We start from the raw sequence: 22,587 nt of genomic DNA, 5'->3' as shown, positions 1-22,587 counted from the left end.
GTAATTCATGTATATTCATTCTTCTATATTACTTAATTCTTTAATATCGTTTCGTATATCTATTTCTACGATATTTTTATTTCTCCTTTTCATTGGGAAATAAACTTCGGATCAATTTCGAGACTGACTTGAACCAGTCATTTTTTAATAACTTGTATTTTTTCTTTGTGATTTTTTATAAAGTTGATTTGTTGCACGTAAAAGCAACGTTGTTCCCGAGATCCTTCCAGCACGACATACGTTTTTCTATTGTCTAAACTCAATAGATACTGTCTGGTCTTTACCTGATCTGAGTGTGAAAGTGACTTCGGTAGTTCTCACTACGATGCATCTCTTTCTTTCTGACTTGTATATGCTCTTTAGTGGAACCTTTTCTAAATAAACACGAAATGGCACACCGTCTAGACTGCGTGATTTCTAGTTGTCACACTGCACCCTCGAAAAGAGATACTCTTTCCTGCTCTTTTCGCCTATTTGGCAAACTTTTGATTTCTGCTTCTTTTATAGATGTGGTCTATAACGTTGCATCTCTCAGATAATTACTTCTCTCAGCTCGACGCACAATCTAAGATGCACCTAATGTGAATATACTGATAAATAGGATGGACTGTGCACGGTGAATGTGCAAACATGTCGGAGGGACCGAGTATCACCGGTTAACATCTTCTCGTCTCGAACAATACATGTTTTTGTCATAAAGCTTATCGTTCTGTCCGCATTTGTGAAACGATCCTTTCGCATATTAATGTTATCTTCTATCGTGTTATTACACGAAAACTAGGACTGATATTCTCATGCAACTCCTCTAAAACCTGACTCTGACACCACCGATATCGCGCTACGTGCTAATTTATTTTCTAAGAACCATATTTTCCATCGGCAGAATCTCAGATCTAAGTTTTCCGTTAGAAAAATAATCTCACCTTTCTCGTAGCGTGTTTTGTCGCAGTATTCCAAACAAATGTTTTATTTAAAATATTTTAATTTAATTTACAATTGTTGAATGGATAGAGACAATTATTTCCAACAATACGGCTATATATCCATTATATATGTGCAGTAAGACAATTACGTGTGTATTAAATTCAAGAACCAACTCGTATGTGACATTAGGTAACGTACTGTATTGAATTATATTTGAAAACATGATATGTTACCTACATAACATACGTTCGTTTATTTTACAGAATTATTTATATAAAGTATCTTAAAGTATTTTTCACGAATCTCGTCTTCAAAAAATTGCATCGGCTACAAGATGTATTGATTTGGTTCAGTTTATATTTACATTACGGAGAACTTGATCGATGTCGACGACACTTTCATCACCACACAATCCGGTGATCGGCCGGATATCTTACGCGTGCATGCAAGAGTGATTCTTCTTCTCGTGTCACTCGTCTACTACCTAGCTTACTTATTCAAGACTTAGTCTGTGAACGATAAATCTCTAATTCTGCGCTAATTGGACGTGATACTATGCGTTCGTGTGTGCGTACGTGTGAATGTGGCGTGCGTCCATGTATGCATCTGTGTAAATTTTTGTATAATTGACTTGATATTCCTGATGAGTCTAAAGTGTATGAAGGATAATTAATACGTGAACTGCGGTCAAGAGATCTTGATCGTGATAGTTGTTGTTGCTGTCGCTGTTATTATTATTATTATTGTCATCGTCATCGTCGTTGCCATAATCAGCATTTTCATTGTCACGATCATTATTATTACTGTCCTCTTGAAGCTGCGCTGTCTCTGATAAGTGTTCTGACTTCACTAGTTTACACTTTGCGGTATACACTACGTAAAGACGATGTAAACGTGTCGAAAAATATAATTTCGATAGTCATTGTGCATGCTTCTTAGTAGCCCGGAAAGAAGTGGCGCGCCTTATTCTATAAATAATCGAGCATTTTCTTTTGGGATCGCTGGTCGGGTAGACAAATTCGACGGCTCCTTCCAACGATCAAGGAGTTCGAGTATGTCGTCCCTCGAAAACATCACCACAGAAACCATAAGCTGCCTTACATTTGCGGATTCTTATACGAAAAAAAACGGTACGTAGACCAGCGTAAACTTTGCTTTAAAAAATCGTAAATCCACGTTATGCATCTTTTTATTAATGTACACTAGTCTGATAATACAAATAATTATTATTGATTCTTTTGTTCTTGTAAACAAGGTCTTGTTTAAAAAAAATATCAAGAATTAAAAAAAAGTCAAAATTGTATGAGTACAAAACATATTAATTATATCAGACGTTGTATTGGACAACGCGTTATGCGGTGGATTATTTATGATAATTTAATTATTTTTTTAAGATACAAGCGGCATGCCGACGTTATGGATTGGCACGTCTCTGGGATCTGTACAGACTGTTATATTCAATACGCCTGCCCACAGCGAACGTCATGCTCACCCAGTGGTTGTGTCTACCTGTAGTAAGCAGATTTTTTTAAATATTTAGTATTTAGCCAATTTTAAATATTACTTTTGTGGCTGTTTTTTCTTGTTTTATATCATTCGTAGCACGCAATACGGTTTAACGCGTGTTTCCTATGTGCAGATGGATCTACTTTCAAACTCAAGGGTTGTATCCTATCGATGTCATTCTTAGATTGCAACGGCGCTCTGATCCCGTATTCGTACGAGTCCTGGAAAGACGAGAGCACGGATGGCAAAGAACGGAACAGTAGGCTTTACTTCCTATACTTACTAATATCCGCGAGTATAGAGATCGCGATTGTAGATTTTGTATATGTTCCGTGATTTTTACGTTTGTTTTGAAGGTTCTTTCTATATGTATGTCCCATTAACGATGTGGATTTTTGTTAAAGAGAGTCAAGGAAAATGTACAAATAGCCGCATGTCACCGTCGACGAACACGCAAGTCGGCGGGGACAATTTCGAGGACAGACAATTTGTCGCACTTGTGTCAGAGAAGCAAGCGAGAGTTGTGGCGTTACCCTCCCAAAATTGTGTATATAGGCAACAACTGGCGGAGACTCATATCGTAATTAAGGCAGAAGTTACAACATTGAAAGGTATAGTCCACGTTTTTTTTTTTTAGGCGTAACGCAAATAAAGATATAATTGTCATACCGGCTCATTATTTGTCATGTGATTATTTAAAAATGTGCAATCCTTTTACAATATCTCATCCTCACGAAACGTTTCTGTCTAGATAACGTCTGCCTAGTATGTTACGTTTCGAATGGTCACATCACAACGTACAGTTTACCCAGCCTGAGACCGTTGATAGACGTTGATTTTCTACCTCTTATAGATTTGAGGTAAGAAAAGTAACTCTAATCTGTCCTAATTCTTTCATTTTAGCTATCAAGGCAATATGATAGTGGCAATATTTGCACATGATGCGTTGCACTATATGCTATTGTAATATCGCAAAAACTTCTACATTTTTCATTCTTAATATAATATACATATTTATAAAAATGTTGAAAATCACATACTACATAGCTAAGAATGGTATAAAAATGTTATATGTAGATTAAAATAATATTCACTGCATATCTATTTATGATGCAGTCATAAATTAGCGATGTCATGCTAGTAATGTTAATATTCGTAATAACTGGATATATTTTCCCAAATATATTTGAAATCAGTGAAATTAGCTTTTCAAGGGATAGGTACCTAAGTTTGCATAGAAATTGTTTCTATCATTAATCTCACGCTAAGAAAATCAGAAAAAAATATATTTTTGTATATATATATTTTTTTGTGTAAAAGTATCATTACCAATGAAGCTTTACAGTTCTAACGCTTTACAGAGGAGTTACAATTAGGTTGGAAGACGGCTGATATTATATTAAATCACAAGTTTTAAATATAGTATTTTATACGTAATTATATTGCTTCTTATTAGAAAACAGAAAATAGGAGCTAGTTTTCAAAAGGTAAAGGAAAGGCCAGAAATTCTTTTTTAAATTAAACAACAGCGACGAATTATTTATCGTTTATAAGAGGAGGCTTATCTGCTGCATTAAGACAATTTTAAATTGATATCTTTAAAGCTTTCGTAGCAAAATTTATCTTCTGCATTTGTATAGCTGGTTATATTACAAGTTTATTTGGAATATTTCATTATTACGGCGCATGAAATAGGTTAATCCTATTGAAATTTTGCTTATTTTCATTATTTAAACTTTATATTTATTCGCAGTAGAACAATAATAAACGCAAATTTGAACTTCACCTACTAGCTAGCATCATCGAGTAGATCTAGATAAAGTACCAAAGCCAGAGGTATATGCGTTACTGAAACGATATTATAGCTATCAGGTACTTATTCTTAAGAGTATTTCGATTTATCAATTTTCTATCAAATTCTATTTATAATAATACTACGCCTATTTATATATGTGTATAGCATTCTCCAGAAGTATGCAATTATTAAACATTCTGCGCGATATAAAGATTCAGCTATGTATGATTACACAAATTTTAGAAACATAAATTTATATAAATAAATTGAGTGACGTATTTAGAAATGGATAATATAGCACACTTCTGGATATTTCTTTCTATATTAAGTAGGAATTACGAATGTCTAGGAGCTACATAAATCCGTAGCAGCTTATCTTTTTATCGATGTTAATAACTACTTGCTATTTACGAAATATCGTCTATAAAAAAAGTATGAAGAGTTGACGATAACTTATATATCCATACATATATTGCTCTATACTTATATGAATATTTATTAAGAAGTGTATTAATAACTATTAACGCGCGCGCGCGATAATATTAGCATGTGACTTTTCTCTGCAATAAGCGCACTCGTTAACCCTTAACACAATTAGAGCATGCGTCATTTGTAGCATTTTTTACGAGCACTTCTATTGCACTCTTTATCTCAGAGCATATACTCTAGATTTTCAGAGAATGCAGCGTTGTGAAACGAATGAAAATGCGGATCTGCTTGTTTAAAATTAAAATTGGAAATACTTTCAACTTTGAGTCGGTTACGATTACGCTCTTTCGCACAACGTTTCACAACCACGCGATATAAAACTGTCTATGGCAATTCTTCATCTGCAAATTCTATAACTTTTATTTTGAAATTTCTCTATCTCTATCATGTATCATGTCTACGATTTCTTAGCAGAATCTACGCAAAAACTTACACTACGAACTTTCAGGCAACATTTACCATTATCGTCTGTTTCACGTTACAAATTTTTATACATATACAGAGAATAAGATATATCGTGCGAACATGTAGAGAGAGTTTCTTTGAAAATAACTGGGCTGGCTGTTTTAAGGGTTAATGCTAATTAATGATAACATTGATAACGTAAATCTTATATTGACCCGTGTACGGTCGTGCGCTCACTTTCCTCCTGTCTCTGTAATCTCTAACAGTTTTCAGACCACAAAACACGGCATTGTAGACCCCATGTTGACCATATGGGGTCATCAACTCTTTGTTAATGGCGATACCGATCAGTAAGTCATCTATGAAGTACAGCTAACCACACGTAAAAAAACCTTGACACAACACAACACAAGTGCCTTGCGTGCAATGTACTATCTCCTTTCGATTTCACGATTTTTGTTTCCAGCTTCATAATGTTTCACATAGGAAAGCGTTTCTCGCGCCACCTCTATAACTCTTAAAACCTCTATAACTATCAACCTCTGATTTTTACCACTTACCAAAGCTTTATGCCATGTAATATAAAACCGCACACTGGACACTCTTTTACAGTTGTATCCCGATATTGTCATTTTATATGCAATCTATTATATGCCCTATGAAACAACGCATCGCAGTAAAGCTGCCTTGTGCATATTTTTTGCAGGATCGCAAAGACGCTTTGCTTCAGCAATCGAGGCCACGGTTTATACCTATCGTCACCGATGGAAATACAGAAGTTCTCCGTTTCGAGTGAATTCTGGTATTGTTTTACGTGCATCAATTTTATTTTTAGTTCAATAAAATAAGTTTAGTCTTATGTATTGGATTCACATATTGACGCATTCTATCTACCGTTAAGTATGACTCTATACATCAGCTATATTTCTATTTGATTAGCGGCGAATTGACGGAGATGATGGGTGATCTGTTTATTGGCCACGATATGCCAGAACCGCCTAAAGAGAGTTTCTTCAAAGGTTTATTCGGTGGTGGCTCGAGGAATCTCGATCGAGAAGAGTTGTGTAAGTAGACTTTTTTTACTTGTTGCAACGAAAAAATTGAAAATGAAGAAATGAGTAATTCGGAGCAAGCTAACGCTTATACCAATGCTGATTGCAGTCGGTGAATCTAGCGGTCGTGCGTCGCGCACAGTGGCGAAACATATTCCAGGACCAAACGAAGCTATGCGAGAACGGGTCTCTTGCGCAACGGGCGAAGTAAATATGGCACACCAGATGGTCGTGGAGCGCGGCGAGAAGCTGTCGCAGCTCGAAGATCGGACCGCGCGCATGATGTCGGAGGCCGAGAACTTTGCGACGGGCGCTCACGGACTGATGCTCAAGTACAAAGACAAGAAATGGTACCAGCTATGAGAAAGCCATTCGGTCCGAGTCCGATGGGATGACGCACGTTTCTTTAGTTATTTATTTAGCGTTCGTGTTTCGTCTATGAGTTTTATCGTATTAAGAAACTAAAAGCTAGCTATACTACGATCCTCACAAAAACGCACATATGGGAAACATCTACACGAAGGGAGAGAGATAAAACGGATACATGTACATGCGATCACCTGTGCGATGCACATGGTATACACGCACATGCTGTAAACGAGATAAACATATATAGCGAAAAAAAAACAACAACAACATATATTTCAAAGCGGAGTAGTATGGCGACGATCTCTCAATTGTGTAAATCTTTGCGTATGGATGAATAAAAGAGGGATGTCGGAGAGGCCGCGGCCAAATGCCGCGATGCATTTGCGCGGATGTGACATGTATGTATAATTATTTAAAATATAAAGTACTTATACGCAAAGATGCGACAGAAATATACGCGAGTCAATATAAGCAATTATGTAATAATTCGCCTTTTAACCGGTGGCACTCGTTAATTCATTCGGACGTCCTGTGAACGTGTTTAATGGCGCCTTGCCTTGTTTGCTTCTCAGCAAAGAATTGCCAATAAGTATTTACGAACGTCACATTGTTGCAGAGTTTAAGCACTTCCGAATAGATGGAATCGAGTGAAACGATAAGAATCGCATTAGTTATAAATCGACTAAAACTAGTACTTATATATAAAACATGAGTTCTCCCCCCTATATTAGATTAATATTATATGTGTTATGTAAGAGAGAAAATATATATTATATTGGAACGAAATATACATGGCAACTCATATATTAACAATGCCATTGAAAACTTGTAGTAAAACAGTCATTCTAGAGAAGAGTTGTTATTGACTAATAATTCTTATTCCGCGAATGTAAATTTTATAATCGTGTACATTGTAAGCTGACTTGTATTTAAGTATTTATCGTTACACGATCGTAGACACTTTCGTAAATACTGCATTAAGGGATAAAACGAATGCGATTCTTAAAATTCGTAAGTCTATCGAGTTCACGAGTGCAAATGAGAAATTTGTTAGGCTCGACAGAAATGATTTTTGTGGATATTTTACGAAAGTTACGAACGCAGGCAAGACGGCACAGCGACACCATTCCGAATGCATTGACAATAAAATGTAGTTAATTACTCGGTGAGAAAGAGTAAATTGGATAAAAGTTGAATGCAATGAAATATATTTTATCCAGAATGGCGGGTGTTGCGCAGGCCGCAAAAGCCGCTATACTCGCCACGCTGATAAGAATGTATTAGTTGTTATCGATTGTAGTTACGCTAGACGTGCTATGTATATATAAAAAAGATGAATATAAGTAGGACAGATTTCGCGTTATAAAGCTGTTTATATAACAATGTATTATGAGTTACGCTGTTTCGATGCCGACGATAAGTTCAACTGGATTTACGACACATCTAACGACATCCTAACCGACGTGACATGAGTTGTAGTAAAACTATTGTAATTTTAGCACTACATATAGTTTAGATTAATTAAAGACAATATATAAGATATAAAATATACATATATAAGTAACCAGATATATATATATATATATATATATATATATACGGCCGGTTCTACAATCAGTCGTACGTCGTAGTCGGATGTCGGGACGCAGCCGATGGTCCAATGAGAGAAATTCTTTTTCGAAAACGAATTTTCCTCATTGGACCATCAGCTACGTTCCGACATCCGACTCCGACATACGACTGATTGTAGAACCGGCCTACAAGAAGATATATGTATATATACATATATATTTGGTCATATGTATATGTTATGTTTATATATATATATATATATATATATATATATATATATATATATATATATATATATATATGTATGTGATAAGTTCGTTGAATTTATCGAGGCTCTGAATCGTCGTACTGCTTCCATAGCAATAACTGTATAGTTGATGTTTATGGTACTAATCACTCGTATACTTAATAATGTGCCCGCAGAAGATTACTTAGAATGCATTTTTCGAATTGATTCGAGCTCATGGTATGATTTCCCTTGGACAATATACACGTATATAAATCCGTTGTCCCATTACACACTTTTATCACGGGATGTCTTCACTATCGATTACTAGTACAAAAAGAGCGCGAGCTCGTTCGTCGAGCGAATTGTAGCGTGCGAACCGTAGTTTGAGATCCATACTGATGCTGAATTTGTAATACGTTCGTGAGAGTGCGCAGATTAGCGTTGACTCTGAGCTCCGATCCCGTTTTACCTAAGCTGCTAACTCTGACAAACGTTCCACTATCTAACTATCTAGAATTATTATTCCTCGAAATACCCGACACTCAGTATGTAAGCAGTTCAATGGTAGATAAGATACATTCAAAATAAAGTATAAAGTATCCTAAGCAGCGGAGAGATTTGTTAATGCCCGAATTACGAATGCCGGTATACAAATTAGAGGGAAGAGGTGTTCTTTCAGAGTGAAGGCTCGTTTTACCGTTATAATAATAGAATAGATAGATTTAATGTGAGCTAGTTACAGAGAACAGGCATATTACATTATTATTTAAATGTTGCAGTAATATATTCTAACATTCGTTGCACAAAGACTATATATTCGTCGATAGTTTCTCATTATTTATCAAAGAATGTAAACATATCTCAAGGAAATTTCTGATAACAGTCTACTACTTTACAGGCCATAGTACATAAAAAAAGCCTCGATATGAGATCGGAAACACTCGACTGTAATTAATCGATTTGCTTACCGTTTTAGTTCTACCGCTTATATCTTTTTATGTACTATAGTCGTAAAACCCAGCAAATGCTGTTTATAAAGCAAATTTCTAACTCTCTCTTTCTAGCCCATATTTATTCTAATTAAATCAAGTTTCTTATTAGAATAGGAGGATTCTGTTTTCTATATTGTTTTGTTATTATATCTGATTAATAATATATTGTATAAATGATAGCGTACAACAATTATAGAATCGTAGAATGTACAGATATGTCTAAATTACAGATAAATATATAGCTCACATATACATACGATATTAATTAATTTCAAACACGATCTACAATGTTAGAGAGATTATCGTTGGGCTGGACAGAGATAAACGGAACATACACATCTTAAAATCCTTTTAGTGATCTGCAAATAGAGATATAACAGATACCTTTTACTATGTACTTAACCAAATTTTGTATAATTTTTTAAATCATTAATTAGAGACGAATAAAGAAAAGGGGAGAGATTTCTTTCATGTAGCTCGTTCGAGATCGATTTTGTCAATAGACGTATCATGTTCTCTCTCTCTCTCTCTCTCTCTCTCTCTCTCTCTCTCTCTCTCTCTCTCTCTCTCTCTCTCTCTCTCTCTCTCTCTCTTTCTCTCTCTATCTATCTATATATATCTATCTCTCTCTTTTTTAGAATTATGATATCTTGTCTTCTTTAAAAAGGCTTTGATATTATTGCAAATAATTTTTTATTCGTGCAAGTAGTGCGCTACTAAATTCAATATTATAAACGAAAGAAGTCTATCTTTAAGTGCGACGAAATATCTAAATGCTCTCGATTTATACTATTAACTATTAATAATCTAGTAGAATTTTTATTTTAACAGATAGACGATATAGGTATCATCTTATAATTGTAAGAGTACTGCCTCGGCTACAGACTGTATCTTGGCTCCAATTTAATAAATGAGTTTAACTCGAAGTTCAAAAACAACGTTTTCTCTATATTCAATGTAATGCCACTTTGTATATCAAATATAATTAATTTCGTTTTGATTGCTTTTTATCTTAAAAGCATGTGATTGCCAAACAAGACTTTCGCACTTAATATTTGCATGCCATTCGTTATGTACACGTATGTTTCGTTTAAAAACTATCAAAGCAGCTAAAATAATTGATTTCTTAAATTACTTAATTAATATTATAACGGTGCATTGTCTGAGATTTTCCGTTTCTTGTTTTCCTGTTACAATATATAAATGATTAAGTTGATCAATTTATTTTCCCCTCTCACCTCTTTTTTTCCAAATGTATATATAGATAGTTTATACTTAAATACTAGAAATTAATCATTGTCAGTTCTAGTGTTAACTAATATTTTTTCTAAACACAAATTCTGATTATAAAATTATTTACAATTAGTTTTGTAAATTAAATTAAATGATCTTTTGCGCATCGAGTTTCAATGCTACAAGCAGATAATCTTCCGATTAATTTCCTCGTGTATTTTCTTAAAGAAACTTTTATTTCTAGCTTAGCAATCGAGATGTTTAGCATGGCAAATGAAAAGATCGTACCGCGCGACGATCCTCTTCCCTATGAATTTTTAAGGAAAAACCTCGTAAGTCAAAGCTCTTGGAGAAAGCTCGTCCTTTTTGCCCCTCGCTCTTTAACCGAAAGGAACGGTGAGTGCTATTGACACCCGGCCCGTAATTAAATTAATTTCTGCGTCTCCACCTTCGCCGGGTATAGGCATCGGCGTGGAATAATGCACCGGCGCGACGCGTTGCGACACGACGCGACCCGGCGTCGGCGAAGGTGCTCTCGACCGCACTCTCGCGCACACTTCTCATTTCCAATTTAAAAATAATGAGAATCTAACGCGAATAGGTGAGGCTGTCGCGCACAGACTACCCATTGACTACACCGGCGTCTCGGCCACGCGCGAAGTGGAATGAATTGAAAAAAAATTCAATTTAGCTTCGGGTATACCGCATAGCCGCCGACGCGCTGTGATGCGACGCGACGCGACTTTTCTCGCCATAAAGGGAACAATGGATCGAAATTTATTTGTTCTGGCTATCCACGTCGCGTTTCTCGAGCAAGGCATTTACGAGCAGTGTTTGCCTTAGATGAGTTCAAAATTATGTAAAATGAAGATAAGATAAAAATCCGTAAATTTATCTTAGATGAGATGAAGATGGTTTTGTTTTTAAATAATCTAGATGAAAGATGAGATGATTATCGCGATTTATTTAGATAATTTTTTAGATAATTTTGTGAGACTATTTATAAAGATTTATAAAAAGAATTAAGCAGATTTTAAAAGGGATATTAAAATAGTATTTTAAGTTTTTATTTCTCAAAAATAAAAGTTTCTCGAATGTTTTGTCTGATAAGCGAGTTCAACGGGGTACACTTATTTGCTGTGCTAAACTAAAAAGGTACTCTACTGGTATGGATGACGATGGCAAGGATGTAGGTATATTATATTTAAAAAAATATTTTTAATATTTGGAAAATTTATAAGAGATTGGAGTTCCTTCGATTTAGATTCCAAGTACGAAAAATGCTTCGATGTTACCACTAATAAATTGTTTGCATGTTGTCCTCTTTTTTCAATATGGTGGAAGAAATCTTCCTACTACTAGAAATCTTCTGCTACTACTAGAATTTGATCTGTTTTCGAGTTAATGACATTTTTGCAGTATAATATTATATAATCTACTTCTTTCAAAAATAAATCTTTACACAACTTTTTATGTACATATAACGTTCTGTATCTAATTTAATTTAACCCTTAACTGGCACACTTGTGCACCTTCAAATTGCACACTGGTGCGAATTGGGATTCCGCTTGTTTGAATCAGCGGTTGGAATAAACGGATTTTAAACTTTAATACTTATTTTCTAGGATGAAATTTTCATTATAATCAATCTGGGAGAAATCGATTGATTATAGAGTGAAGACAAAATTTTTTTTTAAACATATTTCAGGTAGTAGGGATAAACACTTTGTTGTCGATGTTCTCCTTTATTCAGAGAGCCGAAAAAGTCTCTGGTGCGCATTCGCACCAGTGTGCCATTTAAGGGTTAAAATAAAGAAATAACAGAAAAAATGAAAATCTTACTATCTTAAATAATTTTTAGATAAGAAGATAATAAGATAACATATTTTTTCATCTAAGATAAAGATGAATATACTTTGTATTTCTTTCATCTAGATAAAATGAAGATGATTCCATTTCTTCATCTGGATGATCATCTGGATAATTTTATCTAGATACCAGCAAAAACTGTTTACGAGCGAACGACTACTGTTACTTCCACCGCAAAAAAAAAAAAAAAAAGACATGGCTTTCCGGCACGAAAATGCACGGATATTATTTATGGATCCTCAGGAATATCAAGGAGGCCGTTCGTTCGGTTATGGGCGATCGCTCTTCCCGATCGTTACGGGCGATCGACGTCCCGAAGATCGAGGGTCGTTCTCGCGCGGCTCGAATGACAATACAGCCCGGCGAGCGCGCGTTCGTGTCGGACGACGTCGGCAACGCCAGTAAATAGGAAACGAATAAAGATCCGAGCGCGAAGAAGCCGGCAGTCTGTCTCGGGTGCGCGCAATAAAATGTAAATTCGCGGCAATTCGCGCTTCGCCTCCGCCCCCTCCTGCTCCCCCCTCGTCCCCCCACCCCTACGGTATCGGCACCCAGACGCCTTTTCTCGCCGCTCGTTCCCCGAGATCTCCGTGTAACGTGTAACGGTGAGTAAGTGGCGAGTGCCGGTGCAGGGCGTACGGAGCCCGCGGGCGCTCCGTCGTCATTTGCATGAGTAACGGCGGGGAGCGCCCGGAACGATGAGGCTAAGGGGTAGCGAGACGAGTAATTTATAGTCAATAATTCTTGCCGAGGCAATTTTCGCATCGAGCGTGAACGTTTCCTCGGAACGACGACGATGGGGACGACGGCGGCGGCGGGAGAAACAATGGGAAATGAGGCGGAATGTTAAATAGCCCGTCGTTTCTTTTCAGGTAGCCCTAAAACTACGCGCGCGGGAATCACTCGCGAGACGTGCCAGGCCGGGACGTTTCGCGCGCGTAATCCTTCACGACTTTTCCATCTGATTTAGAGCCCGAGAAACAAGCTTTCTCGGGGTCGTTCTCAAGTTTGTTCGTATCGTTAATTAATTCTTCTAAATAATTGAAGAAAGACAAACGTCGCCCTGCGCCGAACTCTACCACGACTTTGTCCTCTATTCTCCCCCTCCCCCCCTCTTTTCCTCTCTCTCTTCTCCTCTTCTCTTTATTTATCGCGCGGCGCACGGCACTTACGTGCGGAAAGTTTAGCCGTGATGCCAAGGGAGGCGAAGATTACCCGGGCAACATAAAACGATACCGAGGACATAAAGGCGCGCGGCCGATATTAGATATCAAACCGCCCGCCTTCGAGTATCCCGCCGAGAGCTATCAGACTGATAGAATATGTTCGACGTCGTCGTCGTCGTTGTCGTCGCGACGACGCTGCAGTCCCATCTCCCAATTCCTACGTGTCGGCCGTATACATGCGACCGCCGTACATACGTCGCTTTATTTAGAGCGGCTTTTATCGCGCGTGCGAGAGGTTAACTTGCGTCCCGAATACCCCCGCGTCCTCCTATCTCCTTGCCCCTTCGAGCGCCAACTTTCGCAAGCTATTTCGTCGCTTTCATTTACGTTATATATTTATCTAGGGGAAAGGATGACGATACTTCTCGTCACTGCGGCAACCGATTTATTCGATTCACCCGGTGACGTGCCGATGAACGAGCGATCGATCGTAAATCCAATAGAAAAGAAAACGCACTCACCGACGCGTTGCACATCTCGCCGTTGCCTACGTCTGCTCGTATCCTCCTGATCCTTCATCCTTCGTCCACTCACTCAGCTCGTTCGTGAATAAGAAATCGGATGAACACAATAACGCAGGCAACTCTGGACAGGTAAATCGCGCGCGAAACACGACGTTCGTTCGTCATTCCTCACACAGCAAAATATATCACCAAGATATATCTAGACTAGAATTAAGATATATGAGAATGACAGCTAGAATATATCTGATTGTGCAACACTTGTCGAGATATCGTGAGAATATCTCAGAGATATCACAAGATTGTAAAAAGCCATGATAATTTTATCTCAGATATGATATCTGATGATTCTGCATATATATATCGGATATCTATGCCTCATTTAAAAACATATATATATATATATATATATATTATATACAACTCAGATAGCAAAGAGAATTAAAAAATAATTCTTTTTAAATTCCCCCGTTCTTTTATTTTCCCGGGAAATTTAAATCGCCGGAAAAGAACCCATCTTTCCCGGGTTTTTTCCCAGGAAAAAACCCGGCATTGGAAACAAACGTTTTTCGAGTAATTTTTGATTACTTTTTGCTTTAACCTCTTTTTAAAAGTTTCCATGTGAAATTATCCAGATAGAGTTAATACAGTTGGTATCTCTGAAAAACTTATTTTAGAACTTATTTTATATGAATCTTATTATAGAAGAACATGAATTTATATCTTGTATTCTTGTTTCTTATCTTCATCAGTAGCTTAAAGAAAAATGCAACATTTCTGTAAACACAAAACACGTATTTGTATCAAGAAATAAAAACAAAACATAAAACACTTTTCTACGCTAAACATTTTTTTTGAATATATTTAATTACAGAAATAGGTTCTAATAAAATAAGATTTTCAGAGGTACCAATGTATTAACTCTATCTAAATAATTTTAAATGAAGACTTTTAAAAAGAAGTTAGTTTTTTCTCAGTGCCTGGGTTTTTTCCTGGGAAAAAACCCGGGAAAGATGAGTTCTTTTCCGGCGATTTAAATTTCCCGGGAAAATAAGAATACTATAGTCACGAGTGCCGGGCGCAGGATGTTGAACGGATTTCGCGACAGATTATATCCGTTCCGAGTGTGCCACGGATGCGACGAGTGCTCGGGAGTGCTGTGCGAGGTGTGAATAAATGCTAGATCGTGAAAATCGGCCCGAGCGATCACAATTAGCTACCTTTTTGCGATGCGTACGAGTACAACGTACGCGAATGAGCTCGAGAATGATAAAGAGTTAATGGCATCGTAACGAGCACGGAGGAAGCATTGGGTATTAAGGGACGACGATGATTAGCATTTCGAAAAAGGACTGCGGCCACGATCGTGATCGGGTGTAATAGAATTTTATCATATTTTATTGTATTTACACAGCTATTAGTCGGTAACGTGAACGTGTGACAAATCCACAGGTGAGCTCCGCACGATAGTACATAGACTGCAGATTTATTACGTTCATCGGGTTCATCGAAATATGCGATAGTAATTAGCAATGATTGCGACCATTTTCTCTAGCTGCTGTCTCGTTTCGTCGATTGGAAAGGTGAAATTAATGTAACTGATAATCGTACGAGTTCAGTCGCTTATTTATCATATTTGCTTCTGTGTTTGGGTTATCGGGAAAAAATATAGTATAAAATGCGTTATTTATACACTGTAGTAATTGGCTATCTTTATATATGTAATGTAATTGACAATATTTATGTATTTATGTATATAGTTTTTGATAGTATTTTGCGCACGTATAATTGATAATCGTGATTATTTTTTCAACTAGAAAGACTACAAAGCGCGCGCTTTTGCGATAAATATTTATAAAATATAATAATTAACATGAAAATTGATGAAGAAGTGTATCTTCTCTTTACAAGAAATACGCTTTCGTCAACGGTCAAATCACGTTTAAAAAACAAGTTCTCGTCCGATCACTTAAGTCAAGCAACGTTGAGCGCGGTTAGTACTTAAATGGGTGACCGTTTGGGAACACCGCGTACTGTTGGCATTTTTTTTTTAAATTCATTTATTTTAGGTGTCTAAAAATTATTTATTTTATATTGTAGTTATAAATTACCTATTATATAAAATTAATTAAAATGATGACATATATGTGATATAATTGTACATATTATTATTTTAGCTAATTGCATAAATATATTAATATCTATTTATTAATATTAATTGATATATACATATATACATACATACATACATACATACATATATATATATATATATATTTAAAAAATATAATAAATAAAAATACGAAGCTCAATTCAAGTTTGGATTATAATATTAATAATATTTGGTTAGATCGCTTTATTGCCTTTCTATCGGCTATTGTATTTAACTTGATATTATACACAGTTATGTATTGGTAATTGACGTGACAATCAACGTGTTAAACACGAGATAACATATAAATTTTTAAAGTAGTAACTGATAAAAAATAATTTAAGTAGAGGAAAGTCCCCTATTATGAGATACCACATCTATTTTGTGTGATTATCGGAAGTCTATGGGCAGAATTGAAAAATGTAGTAGGTCATTTTGAAGGGAATTTAATAAGCTTTAAGATGCTGAAATGTAAAATCTAATTTAAATATTAATATTTCTGAAAATTATACAAATGTAAAAAATTAGGTTCATGCAAAATCGAAAAAGTGTGCTCCTAATACGAGATACCCCGAGAAATCGCTAATAAAGTGCAAAATACATCGGTATTGCAATTAGAAAATTTCATTTAATGTCTCTGAAATACAAATGTAATGGAGAAGCTTATTTGCAATAATCGCGAACCTATTTATATTCAATATTTCCAGCGCAGCCAGTGTGCGCCGAGCATAAGCATGCGATCACCATCAGCACACTTTTATAAGTTCGTATGAACCTTCCCTTAACTTTAACATAGTATTTTCTCTCTTTTTATTACTGTACAATAACCTTCATACTCTAGCAACGATCGTCACCATGAATATCTCATATTACGGATCCCACGCCTTGCGGTTTCGCGATCACCAAATCTATCCTCTACAATTAAGCAACTCAACATGCACTCTTGTATTTTTCTATTAATACGACCTTACTCTATCGCTGCATACAGAACTCATTGTCAAATATTTATTTATTATATAATAAACAAGGTTCAAAGTCTCACCTTCATGGAACTTGACAACATCCAAATTCACAATTTCGATATTCGTAACGAGTGCATGCACGATCGAACAATGAATTTTCTACTGAATAGGTTTTACACCAAGGGCAATAAGTTCATGGTGGAACCAACAAATAGAAGCTATTAGTTTAGCAGAAACCCCGTTATCGCATATTAAGAGCTTATCTCATAATAGGGGACTTTCTTCTAATAAGCGAGATGTGAAGCTGATCTGATGCTAGAAATAATCAAAGATGTGGTTGTTTTATAACATATTAAGCATGAGAGAGATAAATATACACAATATAAATATATATACACAAATATATATAAATATATATATATACAATATAAATTTGAATAATTTTGAAACGTTTACCTTCTCTCTCTCTCTCATTTTACTTCCTCTTAAGCAGATTCTCCTCTTTTCTTCTTCTTCCCCTCTTACTCGCCTTCTTTAACTTTATACTAATAATGCTTTAATTATAAAGAATAAAAGAATTACGAACGAACGCTATCACCGTTTTCATCGTCGACGTAAAAATTTATGTTCTTTCTATACAAGTGTTACCTTCTAATCTGACATTCGGTCAAACTGTCAAACGCGAAACGAACCTCACACGATTACACGCACACGATTCACAAGCGAGATGATCAGTATCGCGGAAAAGAGGCTTCAAGACTTCAATACATTCGAGTTCGAGGTTCCACGCTTTCATTAGAAAAGGATTAGCCACGATCACTGCTTGAAGTTGTTCTGCAGATCAGACAGATGAAATAGCTGTAATTAATGTCGTGGTTAATACAGAATTACGTGCATGAGTCAATTAAAATATATAATATTTATATTTTCCGTAATTAGCACTGTACTTATATATGTGGTAGTTGATAGTATTTTGTATGTATAATTGGCAGTGATCGTGATTATTTCCTGCATTAGCCGCGATCATCCTGCTTGTAATCGTCCTGCAGATTATATCGGTGAAATCAAATTCTTTGAAAAGTTAATGCCGTACGGCGTACCTATTACACTTAGAAAATTACATGCATACGCTAATTAGAATTTGTGGTAATTATTAGCAACGGTAATATTTTGCACGTAATTCATAGTGTTCGCGATTATTTTCTATGTTAGCCACGATCGGTGCTTATAGTTGGTTCTATTGATCAGTCGAGTTAAATCACTGCAGTGATTTTATGTTAATTTTATATTAATTTCGCATTGAAGATTATGTACATGAGCTAATTGGAAGATGAGTTAATTTGTGACAATGATTAACAGCGGTCGCAATCATTTTTTGCTGCTTGTAGTTGTAGATTAGAAACGTAAAGTCCCTAGTTTATGTTGTAATTGTCACATTTATAAAATTACGTACATGAATTAAATATTTTTTATATTCTTTTACATTTCTTGTAATTGTATGTAGAGAGAGACATATAGTATAGTATATAACAGATCATATTACAGACCAATGATATCGCTATTAATAATGCTATGGTCGTTACGGATATATAAGAGTCTCATCATACATTCGAGAACATGACTTTATGCAGAAGTTACTGAGAATAAATATCGCACAAAAAGTAAATGTTATTTATCAAAAATATCAAGAAAAATATTATGCACAGGTAGATTTTAGTAACTTTCACGTTGATTTATTCGCCTTAAATGCGTCGCGACTACGCAATAAGCGTTTAGGCAAGAAGTGATTAGCTCCGCGGGATTGTAGCGCGCGCGCGAATACGTGTTGGAGCAATGAGACAACGAAAGCGTCACCGTGTGCCCGTAGTTTTTCGTGCGATAAACAATCAACCGCAATTCAAAATTAATTTACTCGTTGGTCGTATGTAGAAAACATTCGGGAGTGGTTACCATGAAAGGTGTGAAAAGTGTCGAAAAAATTTAGTAACCCACGTGATCGTAATCAGCTGTGTATGTTTCCGACGATGTTGTGTGGAGCAGCAAGCAATCGTTATGTTGCGCGTGTTTGTTTATTCGTGTGCGGCGTGGTAAATCGCGGTGAGTGCAGTGAATCACAATGAGTGCAGTGAATCATAGTGAGTGCAGCGAGCATGGCGAGTGCCGAGTGCTGAAATGACGGATGATTATAATGTTAATTCGACTTCTGCTAGCGAGTGTTCGAAATAATGGAGCAGGCGGTGGGGAAACAACAACGTCGCGCGTCGCGCCGACCGGTGAGTGACTAATTGCTTTATTCATTTAATAATCGCAACGTTTGCCGAATTAAATACGATGTATCGATGAGTCTGCGTAATCACGTATCATCACAGCGTCCCTCTCCAAGCAACTATATGCCTGTATTGTGCAGGAAATATCACGTATCCGCATCGGAAAATAAAATGCCATATAAAAGCGGAATACCCGCGCAATACGTTACAGCAATATGTTATTTTGATCGAATTCCCTTTTTAACAATGCTTCCGTTTGGTTTCAATAAGCGGTACTGTACCGCGATACCGCGCAATCTATATTTTACATAAATGTAGACGGCATTACATGGATGACGAATTTTGCAATTGCCAACTGCAAAATTAAATGCCTTTATTACGGTTTTGGTGACCAGTTGATTGATCGATCGACCGACATCACACAGATTAAGTATTTTCCCATAAAAAGATTCTTCCTACTATTCATATGTTTTATGTTGTAAATGATACATTTTTACGTAAATAGTAAAGAATATATATATTGATAATTCTGATAACGCCGAGAAAGTAACGGATTAAAGTATAATACGAGAATCGATAACAATAAATAACTTAAAAAAAATTAGGGAAAGCAGCAAATAATTTCTGGAGAGATAATGGATGCTCGAATGTAACGAAACGAGAATATTTTTCAGTCGAATAGATTTAGTGAATCATTCTGTCAGGCTATTGTATTGGCTGCGCCTCTCGAAACGAAGCATGAAACCAACACGGATTAAGCCTGTTATTTCGCTGTTCATTATAACAATTACCTGTTGATGGCGGGACAACGGGGTGGGGTGCGCCAAGGAAACCGGCGAAAGAGTAATGATTGAAAATAACAGGAATCACATAAACGTGCAATCATGCTGCGCCGGGGCACTCTGGAAGGATTGTCGGAAATGATCACAGATTTCAGGGCAGTGTGATCAGATCGGTTCGAAGACAAGCATTATGATAATGATGCTCATTACGCGATCAGATTATAGATTATAGAATTATAAGCCTGTTGTGATAAATCATTCGTCTTGCCGTGGTCATTTTTCGTTACGCAAACCAACGATCACGCTTGATCGGCTTGATTCGCTTGATCTAACTTATTGTTGGCATAAAAATCTTATAAACGTTTCGCAATAATTGCCGATAAATTGACAGCAAAATAATAAACTTTACGCGATATAATATTGTAGTCGTACTTTGTGTTTTTTTTACTATAAATAAAAGTCCAATTCTTGTATTTATAATTTAAATAATTTTTTATAGATCCTAAGCATATTGAAAACGCATATGTGTATAATTTATATAGAGGAAAGATCCCGATTATGAGATACCACATCTATTTTGTGTGATTGCCGGAAGTCTATGGGCAGAATTGAAAAATATAGTAGGTCATTATGAAGGGAATTTAATAAGCTTTAAGATGCTGAAATGTAAAATTTAATTTAAATATTGATTTTTCTGAAAATTAGAAAAATGTAAAAAATAAGCTTTCAAAAAAATCGAAAAAGTGTGCTTCTAATATGAGAGACCCCGGGAAATCGCTAATAAAATGCAAAATACATCATATTGCAATTAAAAAACTTTATTGAAAGTTTTTGAAAGACAAATGTAATGGAGAAGCATATTTGCAACAATCGTAAACCCACTTATACTCAATATTGTACCTAATCTTCCCCCTCCACCCTTCCCTCTCAAATCAAGGTCAGCACAGTCTTACAAATTCGTATAAACCTTCCCTTAACGTTAATATAGTATTTTCTCTTCTTTTATTACTATACAATAACTTTCATACTCCAGCAACTCAGGAGTACCCTGAGTATCTCATGTTACGAGCACCACGCCTTGCGGTTTCGCGATCACCAAATCTAATCTCTACAATTGAGCAACTCAACATATCCCGTATTTTCCTATTAATACGACCTTACTCTATCGCTGCATGCAGAACTTATTGCCAAATATTTATTAATTATATAATAAACAAGGTTTAAAGACTCATATCCATGGTACTTGACAACATCCAATTTTACAATTTCTTTCTCTGCAACGACTACACGCACGATCAAACAATGAATTTTCCACTAAATAGGTTTTATCCCAAGGGTAATAAGTTCATGGTGAAACCAACAGATAGGGCCTATTAGTTTAGCAGAAACTTTGCTGTCGCATATTAGGAGCCTATCTCATAATAGGGGACTTTCCTCTATATATATATATCTAATCGCGTGAAAATAAACGGTTCGCAGGCAAGAAATAATAAATAATAATTATTTACATATCTTGTGATTACTCCACACATCTGGTGCTTTCTCCATACAATTCTCGTTCTCTTTTCAGATTTCTTCATGATGGCACGTGTGTGAAGTTGGCCCCGCACTTTTTGAATTCTGTATTTTTAATAATTGTGCTACATTGTGCTACGTTTGTGCTGTATTGTGCCGCAAACCGCAACTCTGTAACTCAAAGCGTACTCGAGAAAATTAAAAAAAACAAAATTTTTGATAGCCCCGCACTTTTCGAATTTTCAGTTTTTTTTTATTGTGCCGTATTGTGTTGCATTTGTGCTGACTTGTGCCGCAAACGCGAGATTGATAACTTCGATAACAATTAAGAAAAAAAATAAAAACAAAATTATACTAGCCCCGCACTTTTCCCGAAATAAACCCATTTTTTTTGTTGAAAGGTAGTAATTTGTGCCACGTTGTGCCGTTGGAATAAACTCGATATCTCTTTTCATTTGGCAGATAAAAAATATTAAATCTCAAAAACAAAATAACAAATAATTATTTTTACAACGCATTTACCAAACTTCTGTAAGCTGTGCTGAGTTCCGCTAGATGAGTACAACAAAGAAATGGCCGGAGATGCATAGAAAGTTGTAGGGGTTGAAAATAATGGGCTAAGGGAGGGGGGGAAATGGGGGTGAGAAAAAAACTTTACATTTTTAAATTTTGTAAAATTGTGCCGGGTTGTGCTCGGTGAGTACAATAACTTTTCCTAATGACAAAATGTCCGCAAATCGTTAGTTTACGCAGCACAAGTATCTAAAGTTCTAAAGAAAGCAGTGTT

General features: G+C 36.0%; 1 protein-coding gene and 1 pseudogene across 9 annotated transcripts in view; both read left to right on the top strand.

Annotated features, from left to right (window-relative positions):
• Window positions 1-9,585, top strand: part of Tomosyn (syntaxin-binding protein tomosyn) — a 39,892-nt gene extending 30,307 nt beyond the window's left edge. For 4 of the 9 annotated variants that reach the window (XM_071714325.1, XM_071714323.1, XM_071714330.1 and 1 more), the window contains 9 exons: window positions 1,938-2,054; window positions 2,319-2,438; window positions 2,564-2,689; window positions 2,835-3,041; window positions 3,182-3,290; window positions 5,386-5,469; window positions 5,826-5,921; window positions 6,059-6,183; window positions 6,281-9,585. In XM_071714325.1, the coding sequence (XP_071570426.1) occupies window positions 1,938-2,054; window positions 2,319-2,438; window positions 2,564-2,689; window positions 2,835-3,041; window positions 3,182-3,290; window positions 5,386-5,469; window positions 5,826-5,921; window positions 6,059-6,183; window positions 6,281-6,534 (1,238 nt within the window). In that variant the 3' untranslated portion in view covers window positions 6,535-9,585. Of the gene's footprint in view, window positions 1-1,930; window positions 2,055-2,318; window positions 2,439-2,563; window positions 2,690-2,834; window positions 3,042-3,181; window positions 3,291-5,385; window positions 5,470-5,825; window positions 5,922-6,058; window positions 6,184-6,280 lie in introns of all 9 variants that reach the window. The other 5 variants (XM_071714322.1, XM_071714329.1, XM_071714327.1 and 2 more) reach the window with 2 other exon arrangements.
• A 6,460-nt stretch (window positions 9,586-16,045) lies between these two features.
• Window positions 16,046-16,164, top strand: LOC139777139 (5S ribosomal RNA; annotated as a pseudogene).
• Window positions 16,165-22,587: the final 6,423 nt, after the last annotated feature.

This window comes from Temnothorax nylanderi, unplaced genomic scaffold, assembly GCF_030848795.1.
Source record: "Temnothorax nylanderi isolate EJ_2023f unplaced genomic scaffold, tnyl_v1.0 TNYL_tig0139_pilon, whole genome shotgun sequence".
NCBI lineage: Eukaryota > Metazoa > Arthropoda > Insecta > Hymenoptera > Formicidae > Temnothorax > Temnothorax nylanderi.
Note: the sequence above shows the minus strand (reverse complement) of the source record. Positions and strands in the feature narration are given on the sequence as shown.